The 13,404-nt window shown below is 42.2% G+C and overlaps 1 protein-coding gene across 5 annotated transcripts in view; it reads right to left on the bottom strand.

Moving 5' to 3' along the window:
* lsp1a (lymphocyte specific protein 1 a) overlaps window positions 1-13,404 on the bottom strand; it is a 389,495-nt gene that overhangs the window by 51,538 nt on the left and 324,553 nt on the right. For all 5 annotated transcript variants that reach the window (XM_068046220.1, XM_068046217.1, XM_068046218.1 and 2 more), the window contains 4 exons: window positions 13,242-13,285; window positions 11,061-11,142; window positions 8,249-8,380; window positions 5,477-5,575 (listed from right to left, as the gene is read on the bottom strand). In XM_068046220.1, the coding sequence (XP_067902321.1) occupies window positions 5,477-5,575; window positions 8,249-8,380; window positions 11,061-11,142; window positions 13,242-13,285 (357 nt within the window). The remainder of the gene's footprint in view (window positions 1-5,476; window positions 5,576-8,248; window positions 8,381-11,060; window positions 11,143-13,241; window positions 13,286-13,404) is intronic.

The following is a 13,404-nucleotide window of genomic DNA, read 5'->3' on the forward strand; positions in this document are numbered from 1 at the left end:
CTGAAATGGCCCAGCAAGCCATTCAGTTGTGAAGGGTAATTAAGGACGGGCCTTACCAGTGATGCCCGCATCCCGTGAAAGAATAATAAAAAAATCCAAGTGCTAGTGAGCTATTGTAACCCATGCCGTGGTCCCTTTAAGTAAAAATCCTCCCTAATTGGTTGAGCAATCCAGAGGTGGGATGCTAATGCTGTGGCTCTGGGAAGGAGGTTCAGAAAAACCTGTTCCTTCACCATTCAGGTTCTCGATCTGCAAATTGTCCCGCGATTCCGGCAGGGACTAAGTTGATAAAATTCCATGCTTTATGCTTAAATTCTAGCTGGTATTTTATGTTTTGAGAACTTGTTATTACATGAGTGCTTCTATTTTTCTTTGTAAAATATGTTTTAAGAAATTATAGTTGGATTGTGGACATTGATTCCTCTGGAATCTTGAAGAGGCTGAACTTTCTGGTTGTTTATAAAAGAAGTTACCAGAAGGTTTGGACTGAATGTAAACAAGTTTTACTGGAAGGCACCAGCAGTCGAAATATTTCTTTATTCCTTCTGCTTTTTTGTAACAAAAATCCCTTTTATTTGGCCCGGTTATCCAGTTGTGTTTGTGTGTGGGCTCGGATAAATAAGGGGCTTTTAATTACAGTTTGTGCATATGTTTACTTCATTATTGGTTAAGACTTGGTTTGTAATAAATGGATAATTTTGTTGTTTATTAAAGAAACCTGGTTGGTGTGCTTTATTCTGGGGAAAAATAGAGCATATAATTGATTGTTTCGGTAAGTGGGAAAAGTTTAAATATATGGTGTGATCTGTGGAGAAGTGGGACTAAATTAAGAGTGCAGTCCTCCCACCTCTGTCGTAACACTGTCTTAAGAATTCCCTGAGCACATAAACTGAAACAAATATCAATATTTCCACTTATGGTTACACATTTCAACTCAAAACACAATCTCAACTCCACTTGGACATTGTAATGGGTGGGAATTTGATGTTAAGTCAGTGCTTCTATTACACATGCCATTTTTGATCCGTCATTGTCATCCATTTGCAAGTACAAATGGGATGATAGGGACACTCAAAGCCCTTCTAGCCTCAGCTGTGCTTTTGGGGGTAGGGAGGCACAAGGAGGTTGAGCACAGTCCAGGTGCTTCTCCAACTTGGAACTAAAAGAATCACCTCAGGCTGTTCTTGCACAGTTCTTTACGATTTGCTCAGGACCAGCATCAGTGGAAGAGGTCACCCACCTACCGACCCATCTTCCCAGCCATATAATAATATGTGATTTAGGGAGAAAGTCCAAAAAAATCACAAATATTTCAGGAGATCTCAAAAATAATCAAAGGTGCCGCAAATGGATTTTAAATTTTTTTTTTATAACATGTAATTTGTCATGTAATAAACGTACCTTGTACCATCCTCTTGAGTCAGTCTGCCTGTATCACTAACACTATCAACAAATTAAGTTTATAGTTATCAGTACTGACCTCACATAGGATATCTCAGTGTGTTTCATCTTCTAATTCCATTGTAGCAGAGACCGTGGAAGACCTGGATTTTTTTTTAAACTTAAAAGGTGTTTCTGGTTCACATTCTATTGTAACAGGGATGTTTATGGATTTTTAACTCTGCCCTTAAAAGGAATTTCAGTGAGTCTTGAAAACTGACCATTGATTCAATTTTTAACTCTAAAAGGTATCATGTATTAATTATATCTAAATTCTACCTAATTAAGCCCATCATACCTATATTTCATCACAATAAACGTTTACACTATAGGGAATTACAGGTTGCTTCTACAGTTAAATTCAATTGAGCACATCATGAATTGAAATTGAATGTTGCTTAAACAGAAGAGTAAAATTTGGGATTGGGGTGTCTCAAAGAATTTACATTTGCTTTCTGTTGCCACATTCCCAGGGAACTTTAGTGACCCCTGAATGATAAAACTAGTTCAGTATATGCTTCATTGTACAGGGGAAGTTACCTTGTGATGGCTTTTTAACTGCGTGGACGATCACAGGGCTGTCACTCTTCTCTGATGTCAGAGATGGGACCTTAGGATTCTCCTAATTAGAGAATGCCATCTTGGTCAGGAAGGAGAAACTGGCACAAGTGGTCTCAATGCCCGAGATCCCAACCAAACACAGAATGACATTGGGAGTTCCGAGGGAGAATTACAGAACCCAAATCATCTTGATCTCAGGAAAAGTAGTAGTATGCTTGCAAAATCTAGGCTCAATACCCTGAGTGGGGTGGGAGGTGGGGGGGTGTTGGTGGGGTGGGGGGGGGGGCAGGTAATCGCGTTCCTTGTCTCAGTCCATCACATTAGTGAAAAATGCGCATGTACCGATGCCAGGTGAGGACGGGATGAAGCTGAGCTGTCATGCCTCCCCATGTGCAATAGACACTCATTGAATGGGACCTAATTTTAACTTTGTTTTGAGTGAGTTAAAATCTCACATTCACCCAAATCAAAGAATGCCACTTAGGTTGGACACTGGGTGGTACTCAATGTCCTTGGATCCATAGCCTAGCAAGTGTCAACACTTTTAAAAACAGGAGAGGAGAAAACTGAGGGACAACTATAGTATTGTTTGGGTTTCCTCCTTGTCCCAACTGCAGAGAAGATATTTTCCATCAAAGCCATTACTGCTTTCCCCATGGTAATCTTCTGTTATTTATCTTCTCATATTTGGTAATGTGAAACATAGCATATCAGAACCTACAGAGATTTCTCTGAAAAGTTCTACACCCTGACCCTGAAAATCCCACAGAATTTATTCCTAAAGAATGTGTTCTTAGTGACTTAAAAGGACCTGCAAAGATGTTGAATAGGCTATCCTCAGGATATTTTGCTACAAAAAACCCCAAGAAACCTTAGTGAATGGAAAGGAATGCATTCCCAGCTCCAGGGTAACCATGTCTGCTATTATATTAGTCACACATGCCAAACTGGCCACTTTTCAACACGCCTTGCAGTTTGTTCAGAGATGTCAGGAAAATTACCTTATGAGACAGCCAAGATACAGGATGATTTTAAAAAAAGCACAGAAGATGCAGAAGGAGAAAATAGTCAGAGCCAGAGGATACTGAGAGGTAAAGCAAATCCAAGGTTTGGAGAAAGCCTGAAGAAGAGAAGAAAAAGAACAAATAGGCACAGGATGAAAAACAACATCTACTAAAAGATTTAAGTCTTTAACTAAAGTGGACAGACCTTAGAACTGCTTCCTTTTTCCAAGAAATGAAAGATATTCACATTGCCAAAAGATATCAAACCTCTTTGTGAGCTGCAGTGGCTGCTATTCTGTCATCAAATGAAGTAGCCATTCTTCTCCAGCAATGTGTCGCCAATAGTAATGAGCTGAATGATCAATTAGTCAGGTTTTTTCATAGCATTGGTTAAGGGAGAAATGCTGGCCAATTGAACAGGCAAAACCTTGGTGGCATCTCATCCAAAGGACAGCAGTTCCAGGAAAAAGACAGCACTCTCAGTACTATACTGGAGTGACAGCCCAGACTGAGAAGTCAAATCTTGGTGTGGAGCTTGAACGCACAACCTTTAATTCAGCAGCAAGAGTGTGACCAACAAGCCATCCTCACATACGCAAGCTAAAACTAGCCATGGAGTTGGTTTGTAGTTTAACTTATATTTGCTTGCTTTGCTGCAGTTGACATTCTTTTAGAAAGCCTTAATATCAATAAATAATAATTCCCTTTCACAAGATGGAAACCAGCGCAAAATAAATTAACACATTGAAGAGAACATACTTTTAATTTCTGGTGTAGCTCTTGTGGATTGTCCGACACTTTGCTCAAAAAACAGTTGAGTCGCAACCCTCTGTTCTGATGAAGGGTCACTGACCTGAAACATTAACTCTGCTTCTCTCTCCACAGATGCTGCCAGACTTGCTGAGTATTTCCAGCATTTCTTGTTTTTATTTCAGATTTCCAGCATCTGCAGTATTTTGCTTTTATTTGAGTCGCAATCCTAACTGATCTTGGAATAAACACTGCTATCACTGGGAAAGTTTCACTGGATGACAGTTTTTGTTTTGGGATAATTTTATATTAAACTATTCACCCCTCAACAAAATTCCAGCCTGTAACCCACCCCACAGTGTCCATCACACATAAAAAAATTGCCTGTAAATCTAAATTACAGATAGAAATTGCTGAAAGTATATCTCAAGAGAAAACAGCTTAACATTTCATGTAGACTATCTGATGAAGTGTCCATACCTAAAATTTAATCCTGTTTTTTGGATGCTTCTGGACTTGCCATGTATTAGCAGCATTTTCTGTTTTATATTAATTATATATTCTATATATTAATTCCTTGACTCGAGTACAACCCAGGTATCTTATTTTGACTGTTAAGTACATACTCCATAATCTCTAAAGTCTACATTGTAGCCCTTGATACAGAAGTGGACTTTGTATTTCCTTTAGCTACTGTGATTCATACATTAAGAGAAACAAATGTTGAAGTGAGTCATAAGATTTCTAGAAAATGATCTCAGTGTTCTGTGTTTATTCGTAAGCCATCAGCTGGTCCAAACAAATCACACTTGTACATTGATACATTTGGCACAGTACATGATCATGCCTGTCTATTCAGTGGCAAATTGTAGCATAAAGGATTTTCTTTTTAATTCACTGAAAAGGTATACAAGTTCCATTTTTGTCCTCAGTATTTCCTACTCTTCCCCTGGAAGCACCAGTCCTGGGCGAGGCATGTCTCTACAAGTGCAGGACATTCTCTGCTACCTCTCACTCATCTGGCCCTGCTTTATGTGTGAGCTAAGGCACTGAATGCTAACACATTATTTGACTGTGGAGGTCGTTTAACATCCACACGAGACCATTCCAGTAGGAGCCATCTGAGCCTTACTGTAGTGTCCATGCTTTGACTGGAGATTGACCCCAGGATACTTTATAATTCCATTTCTAATTGAAAACAATGGCTGTATCCTCTATTCTCAACACACCAAAATCTCCAGTAGTATACCAGCTTGTTGGACACATGGCTTAATAGTCTAGGTTTTCAGATCAGCATTACATTAACGCTGGTGTTATTCTGTTTGAAATATATAGGTTAATGTCAGCATTAAAATAATGCCAATTAGAACATTCAGATTAACAGAATGTCACTAAAGGCAGGCATGTCCTTCACACTTTTGTTTTTATAGTATCATTTGTGTCATGTTTATATTTGCTCTCAATAGAGACGAAGAAAGGAAACAAATGGAAAAACTCATATTTTGTATCATTTGAGATAAGATACCTGTGGTGCAATTTTTTTCCCCTTTATCATCAATTTCTGTTCAAAGTGAGCACAAACCACAAGAGACTAGCTGTCAGTACAAAAATGTAGTACAGAAGGGGACCTGTCCCCCTCCAAAACATTATATTGTAATAAACATTTGCCATTGCAATGAAAAGCCAACTAAAAGTCAGAGAATGCAGTTATGTGTCCTTACCGTTGGTTTGGAGGGGCTGGCCCTGGGACTGAGCTCCGGGTTCTTGCTCACCCATTGATTGATGAGGTCACAGACACCCACTTTCAGTCCGTCAGTATCCTGGATAAAACAGATGAGATCAGCAAGTAGAGGGATAACAAGAGCAAACATGTTCATTATTGATATTGTCTTTTTCCAAGTACCAAGCAATACCAAGGCCTATCTTACATTTCGATGAGTCAGATTACCCAAATGCACAACATTTCTAACAATCACTTTTTAATTTTCAATCATTCGTTGGTTAAAATATATTGGCAGTATTAGAGATTGATTGCAGGCCAGCATTGCTTTTCTGTCTGTTTCTAGCCAAGGATTTGTTAAAACCTAACAAAAACTCATTAGAATCTGGGGCCAGAATTTTAAGTTGAGCGGGAGGCCCCATCCACCTGCCAAAAGGTCAGGTATGAGCCAGCCTCCACCAGGCCTGGGAGCCACATCAGGATTTTATGCCTCCGAGGCCTTTAAATGGCCTTGGGCGGGACTTCCACGCCTCTCAGCCAGGAAGCCCTGCCTCCAAGAGCTGCTGGCCAGTCAACAGGCCGGCAGCTGAGCCCCAGCAGTGCCACCAGGAGCAGTGGCCGCTGCTGGGACTGCACCCAGCCACAGCAGCAAGAGGGACGCCGGCCCCGGGATGAGAGTAAGTTTGTGGGGGCTTGCCAGGGACAATCGGCCGGCTCTGGCGAGGCAAGGGGGCTTGGTTGGGTGGGGGGGAGCAGGAGTGTTGTGTATTGTGGGCGGTTGGACCAGGGGGGGACCTTCCATGGGGCACAGGGTGCCTGATCAGGAAGGCCTCTCCCAGCCTGCAAAACGGCCGCCAGATTTTACATGGTGGCCTCCTGGGGGAACGCAGCTGCCCACCGGCTGCTGGTGAAGTACAAGCGGAGGCAGGAGGAGGCCCTTAAGTGGCAGATAATAGGCCACAAGCAGCAAGACATGGGCAACATTGAAGCTTGGGCTGATAAATGTCAAGTAACATTCATGTTATATAGGTGTCAAGTAATGACTATAGCCAACAATAGAGAGAATCTAACCATCTCCCCTTGCCATTCAACAGCATTGCCATCGCTGAATCCCCCACTATCAATATCTTGGGGGGGTTACCATTAACCAGAAACCTAACCGGACGAGCCATAAAGCCTGGCTCCCCGACCCGAACCCGACCAAACAGACTACATGTGTCGGGTTGGGTCGGGTCTGTATTCTAAGTCCAGCATATAGGCTCGGCTCGACTCGGGCTGGACTGTACTGTTTTTTTTCGATTTGTTTTCTGTTTCATTAATATGTTTGTTATTTTCAGGTCAGGTTGGGCATTTAAAAAAATTAAAGGACTTGGGCCCGGGTTGGCTGTTGGCTGGTCGGGCCTACGTCGGGTTTTAATTTTATACCTGAGCCAGGCTTTAGCGAGCCATATAAATGTTGTAGCTATAAGAGCTGGTCAGAGGCTGAGTATTCTGTGGTGACTGACTTACCTCCTGGTTCCCCAAAGCCTTTCCACAACTTACAAAGCACAAGTCAGGAGTGTGATGAAATCCTCTCCACTTGTCTGCTTGAGTGCAGCTCCAGCAACACTCAAGAAGCTCAACACCATCCAGGACAAAGCAGCCTGCTTGAATGGAACCTGAGCCAACACCTTAAATGTTCACTTCGGTAGGCTGTGGCAGCACTGTGTACCATCTACAAGAAGCAATGCAGCAACTCACCACGGCTTCTTTGGCACCACCTGCTAAACCCGTGACTTCTGCCACCTAGAAGAACTAGGGCAGTAGGGCCATGGGAACACCACCACCTGCAAGTTCTCCTCCAAGTCAATCACCATTCTGACTTGGAAATATACTGTCCACACCTTTTGCTAAACACAATAATAGAGCAAGTTAGAAAACCCAGCATAAAAGGGATCCAGAGACTGAAAGGAGCAAGGTATTTATCAATTCTGGTGAATTACAATAGAATTATGTTGGCAAGGAGCCGCTAACTTTCCAATTTTAACTCATTTCAAGACTGATACCCTCAGTTCTGATTGGCCACTCCATTTTTTAATGTATGTCGATTTATCTGATTGCTTAGTATACTGGTATAATGTAGCAAATAGAATAAATGGCAATCCAATGCTTCTGGAGCCAAAGATACTCCTTGAGTGACTAATAATTTTTTTTTGTACTTCACACATTCAATATTTGTCTGAACTTTCAACTTCCTCAAATTTTCTGCAGTTTGAAAGATCAGTGTTTGCACAACAACAGCAAATAGCACAGAGAGCTGATTTATGGTAAAGAACTTCATATTTGTTTTCTAAGGAGCCACTTAATGTATAACAATGCTTAAAATTATTCCTTGGTGGGTGTGGGAACAGATGGACTAATAGCTGTGATATGCCTGCGTATTTATTTTCCCTACTTCCAGTGAAGTGAATTTTTAAAATCTGGATATTGATCTTCACTGGACTTCTATTCCCCATGTTACAACAGATTGGCTGTTTCCATTCACAGCAGCTTTCTTGAGGTATCTTAAAATAAATCCTTTTGTGGTGTTGGCTAGGACACTGAATGAAGATACAGGATATGACAGCTGACGAAGGCTTGGATTTTCAACATTAAGCTGGAAGACCTTGCTGAGTCTCACAGGAGAGATTGGGTTTCCAGTTCACCCAACTGCAGATGTCAAGCCAAATAGATCAGTGTGCACTTGTAGATGATGGTCCAATTTGGCGCACAAGTGACAAAAATAGTCTCTTACCTTACATGGTGTCCCTTTGGTAACTGAGCTACTTGCAGCATCGCCTGTCTCCCATAGGCTCTTCTTGGTGGCAACATCCTCTGATAGGTTTGGCATGTCCAGTGACGTGTGTCTGAGTGATTTTGTTGTGCTCTGTGTGTGTGAGAGAGAGAGAGAGAGAGTGTAATATTATTAAATGAAGGTAAACAAACAACAATCGTCTGGAGTAATATCAACGAATTAATACACCACCCCAAGGTAATGAGACAGGCAGTTTCTAGTGGTACTCACTACCTAGGTTCAAACACACTGTAAGGCCGAATACAAAAGGAAAATACTGCGGATGCTGGAAATCTGAAATAAAGACAGAAAATGCTGGAAACGCTCAGCAGGTCTGGCAGCATCTGAGCAGAGAGAAACAGAGTTAATGTTTCAGGTCAAAAACCTTTCATCAGAACGAGTGTTAGGTTCCCTGGCACCATCCCACTCCTGGGCCATTTTCCCAGAGGTGGCATTGTGTGGATGGGGGGTGGGGGGGGGGCGGCAAGGGGGTGGGGGTGGTATGGTAGTGAGGGTGCAGCAGGGCTACCCATCTCAAGCAGCGGGTGGCCAATTCAACTAATTAATGACCACTTAAGACCAATTGTTGGAGGCCGACAGGGATTTTCCAGTCTGCCTCCCGCTCCCCGCAGACAGCAAGGGACAGTTTAGCTTCCTGGAGGTGGCCTTCTGATGGCAGACAAGGAGGGCCAGCACTCCTGGCGGGCTTAGAGGCACTCCCTGCCTGCCTGCCTGGGTTCCGCAGCTGCCGCAGGTCACCCTATGGAGGCGTACCCGTCCACAGTGGTGACCAGGTTGCTGCCTTTTTTTTAACTTTTAGTTAACTTTGGAAAAAGTTGGAGAGTGGGCACCTCTACTGAGGTGATTGTCCCTTCAGCTTTGAGAGTTCACCCGCTTTCCTTAATAGGATGGCAAGCCTGCCCTGTGGCCATTACTTGGCCAATCTGGGGAAAATCACAGGTTTCTCACAGTGCAGGATTCTGACCCCCATTTGAGCCTGATGGCGGGGTTCAGAAACCCGCAGGAAATTCCTGCCAAGACTTCCAATTTTACATGAGGAATTAAACTGTTAATTTCTTCCTGGTCTATATTACAACAGTGACTCCACTTCAAAAAAGCTTCATTGGCAGTAAAGCATTTTGGGATGTATTGAGGTGACCATCCTCGTTTGCCTTTTTCTAACTATTTCCCTTAATATATTTTCAATATTCACCCACTTACAATAGTCAATGCTAATTGTATCGCAGCAGGGTACACATGGGGGAAAAGTATATTGGCTCAAGGCTGATGGTGTGGCTGAATTGGAATCAGGATAAATTATTAACATTGGAATTATTGAGCCAGCAGTGTGAGGGAACTGCAATAATGCCAGTGGAGATACAACCCTTAAGCCAGGGTGCTGGCTGGGACAAGATACTGAGCCTGAAAGTGAGGGAACTGAATTAATATCAGTTGAGATACAATTAGTAGCATCGGATGAAAATTGGATGCTGTTTTCACAGCATTTCAAGTGTAGCAATGTTAATTCCAATGTCCTTTTTTTGGGTCAATATTTGCATGTTCTAGGACAAGAATTTTTGATAGTGGTCTAATGGAACATTTTCTATTTCCGGATCAGTACCAAGTATTTCCAGGTCAGGTATAGTAAGGTTGGACACAGAGAAAAGTTACCTCCAATGTCATTTCTACTTGCTTTCAGAGAGGAAATGGATAAGCATCTGAAGGGAAAAAAATTGCAGGGTTATGGAGAAAGGACAGGGGAGTGGGACTAGTTAAATTGCTCTTGAAGAGAGCTGGCATGGCTTGATGGGCTGAATAGTTACAGCACAGAAGGAGGCCACTGTATGATTCTATATTCTACACTAACAATATGCCAGCCTGAACCTCAGAATAGTTCCCTTTATTATATTGCCATGGCATTTTTATTTCCCATATAGTTATACTTGTGGTTCCTGCAAGAATGAAAGAATTCCATACTTCAAAGAATCTGGTTGCCAGTTTATGCAAATTTGGGGCAGTTCCTAAACTGTAACTCCACATTTAACAGGAAGTAAATGAAGACTGACCCAAGTCCATTTCATATAGAGCCTGCACTGCTAGCAGAGAGGAGACTTCTACTACATTTATCAGTTTGATTCAAACCCTAATTCTGGAGAAGCATTCCACTCTTTCCACAATCAGGCTCAGATCCTGATTATGTTATTAACACACTTACTTAGATGACAGCAAATCTTAGAACACTGACTTATTCTGAAATGTTAAGACTTGTGGCCTGACAAAATGGCAGTGGTAATAGACACCAGCTACAAATTTGAACAAGAATTCTCTACCACTCCTTCATTAATAAATTATTTTATATTGAGAACTAAAAAGCGAATCGCACAATGAGCTTTAGTCCACTATGGCAGTGAATAGTAAAAAGCAGATTCATAGTGATGACTTCATAGTCACTGTGTGGAAGGACACTATGCAATTCAAGGACTTTTCCATTGGGAGGGAAAAAAATTTGAAGGGACAGTAACCCTAAGCTTTCTTGTCCAGACACTAAGACCTGGCCATACAGTAGCACTAAAGCCCAGTCAACGGGTTTATCAGGCGATTGTCATATACCTTTCCAAGCTGCACAAAGTGACTTTACAAAATGATAAAGCAATAAAACCTGCAAGACCCGCACATATCCAAGATTCTTAAAACAATTCCATTTTCAAGAGATTAAGGTTTGTGGGTAAAAATCAATACGTATCTGTGGCTGTACATGAGTAAATCAGATTACCTCAATGGCATGGGTATACTGCTCCAATCGTTCGTCAATCTTTGATATGTTCGTTATGGGCTGGGTCTTCTTAACACTATTACTGCAATTTAAAAAATGGATTTTATAACAAAAGTTATATTTTCAAAAAAATATTTTTAAAAGTCGCACTGTCACATAGAAACATTAAAACATTAGAAGGGGAACCATTTTTCCTAACTGTCCACATTTTAGCATTATAGTGGAATCATATCCACAAGCATTATAACGTGTATGTAACAAGAAAAATAACTTGTATTTATAGAATACCTTTAATGCAGAAATATGTCCAAAGGTGCTTCAAGATGTGTGACAAAACATGGACAACAAGCCAAAGGAATGGTAAGGACGGCAAAAGGTAGGGTTTTAAGGAGGGTCTTAAAAGGAGAGTCTTAAAAAAGAGAAGGGGGTGAAGGGCTGTAGAAGTTTGTGGAGGGAATTATAGAGCATGAAGCATTGATGGCTACAATTACAGTTATGAATGATGAGCACAGGGAGGGGGAATGCATAAGAGGTCAGATTCAGAGGAACAGAGGGATGGGTTGTGGGAGAGTGGGAAGTTGTAGGGCTGGAGGATCAGGAGTTTAGTGGAAATGGATTTGAGGGAGTAGGAGGTAAGTCTTATGGATGAGTTGTGCTTGGAAAGGGCGTGAAGGGAAGAAGAGGAAAAAATGTGAGAAACAGGTGTTCAGAGATAGGGGGGATGGGTAAGAGGCTGAGGTTTGGCTTGTTGAGCAAGTGGAAGAAGGAAGCAGAAGAGGCAGCACAATATATGGTCTCTCTCTTGGTTGTCAAAATAAATCCATGAGCTTCTCATACATTCTTAGAGATGAGAGTGGAGGAGGCAGGGGAGAGAATGTTAAGCAGGCAGTTGGAAGCAAACAAAAGAAGGTGGGTTTTCCAGGATGATTCTGGATGAGTAAGCAGTTTTGGCAGAGAAGATCAAGGTCTGATAGAGCTTGATGCGGCAAAGTCAAATCTATCAATGGATGGTTGCATGCAAGGTAGCTCAAGTTTGTCCTTGCCAGAGACGACATGGGAGAGGGTGAGGTCATGACTATGAATATAGGGAGAAGAGTTTCTCTGGAGGGAGAAATGTATGGAAGACAGCAGGAAAGTGAATTGAGAGGAAAAGGGGCAAGGAACTTTGAGGTCGTGACTGAAATTGCTAAGGATGAAGAGTTGCTTGTTGCAGTGGCTGAGGGAGGATATGATGGTGAAAAACCTAGTGTAGGGCTCAGGTGATGGCTGGAACAGGGTGAGATAACTAAACGAGGAGAAGGTACCAAAGGAGTAGATGGAGAGGCCACTTTGTGACATACTGATAAGGACAATAAGGGGTTTGGAGAGGAGAGATAGTAGTAAGTATGGCTAGCCGGGGAGGCTTTGCTGTGAGCAAGGTGTCCCCACCCATGAACATGGCAAAGTTTCCATCAAAGTCGAGGTTAAAACAATCATCAATGATTAAATGGCAAATGTTCACAGGTGAATAGACATCCTGGTGGCAACCGTGGTGATTGTTGCTCCATCCGCAAGTCCAGTGAGACAGTGCTGGATTAAGTGAGCAGGTCAGGGAGGAGGTTAGCTCCCCAATGGGATCACTGAGTGGGAAGGTCTGAGAGAGAGAGGAGGATGAGCTAGTTGCAGTTGCTGTTCTAATGGAGGCAGGAGATGGAAGTATTGGGTTCAGGTCCAGAGCACCAGCAAAAATCCATAACTGACTGGACTGAAAGAGTCTGGGCTACATTGGCACAGCAGAGCTTTAGGCAAACCAGGGAACATACAATATGAATGAGTCCAAAGTTAAAGTTTCAGGGTTAAGGCACAATGGTGAGATAAGTCAATAGTTAAAAAGGGGTGTATCCAGGAACCATTGGAAGAGCAGAGTATTAGCTGAGATGATGGAAGAAGTTGGCCAATGGAGTAACAGAATTGAAACAGAATGGAAAGTCAACCAGGCGACAGCAGAGTTTGATCCTGGGGTTTTGCAGAGGTGCTTAGTGGCCTCAGGTGTTGGTGGCAGATCTGGTGGACTAACTGAGGAGGAAGGAGCTGTAGGGGTTAAACTGAGAAACCAAGATGCAGGGGAGAGTGAAAGGTAAAGTCAAGTGTTGATGAGGAAAATGATCTGAGCAACAATGTTACTTCTAAAGATTTTCTTACCTCTTCTTCAGCGAACGGTTCAACGATTCCGTTCTTTCGCTGATCTAGAAATCAGAAACAGCAGAGTTTAGTCTCATTGTTTAATGGCAACATAAGTTTTCTGGCCAAAGCTTCTCTCCTGAGAAATAGATTACTGATTTGCTGTTACCATGGACATCCCTCA

This window comes from Heterodontus francisci, chromosome 14, assembly GCF_036365525.1.
Source record: "Heterodontus francisci isolate sHetFra1 chromosome 14, sHetFra1.hap1, whole genome shotgun sequence".
NCBI lineage: Eukaryota > Metazoa > Chordata > Chondrichthyes > Heterodontiformes > Heterodontidae > Heterodontus > Heterodontus francisci.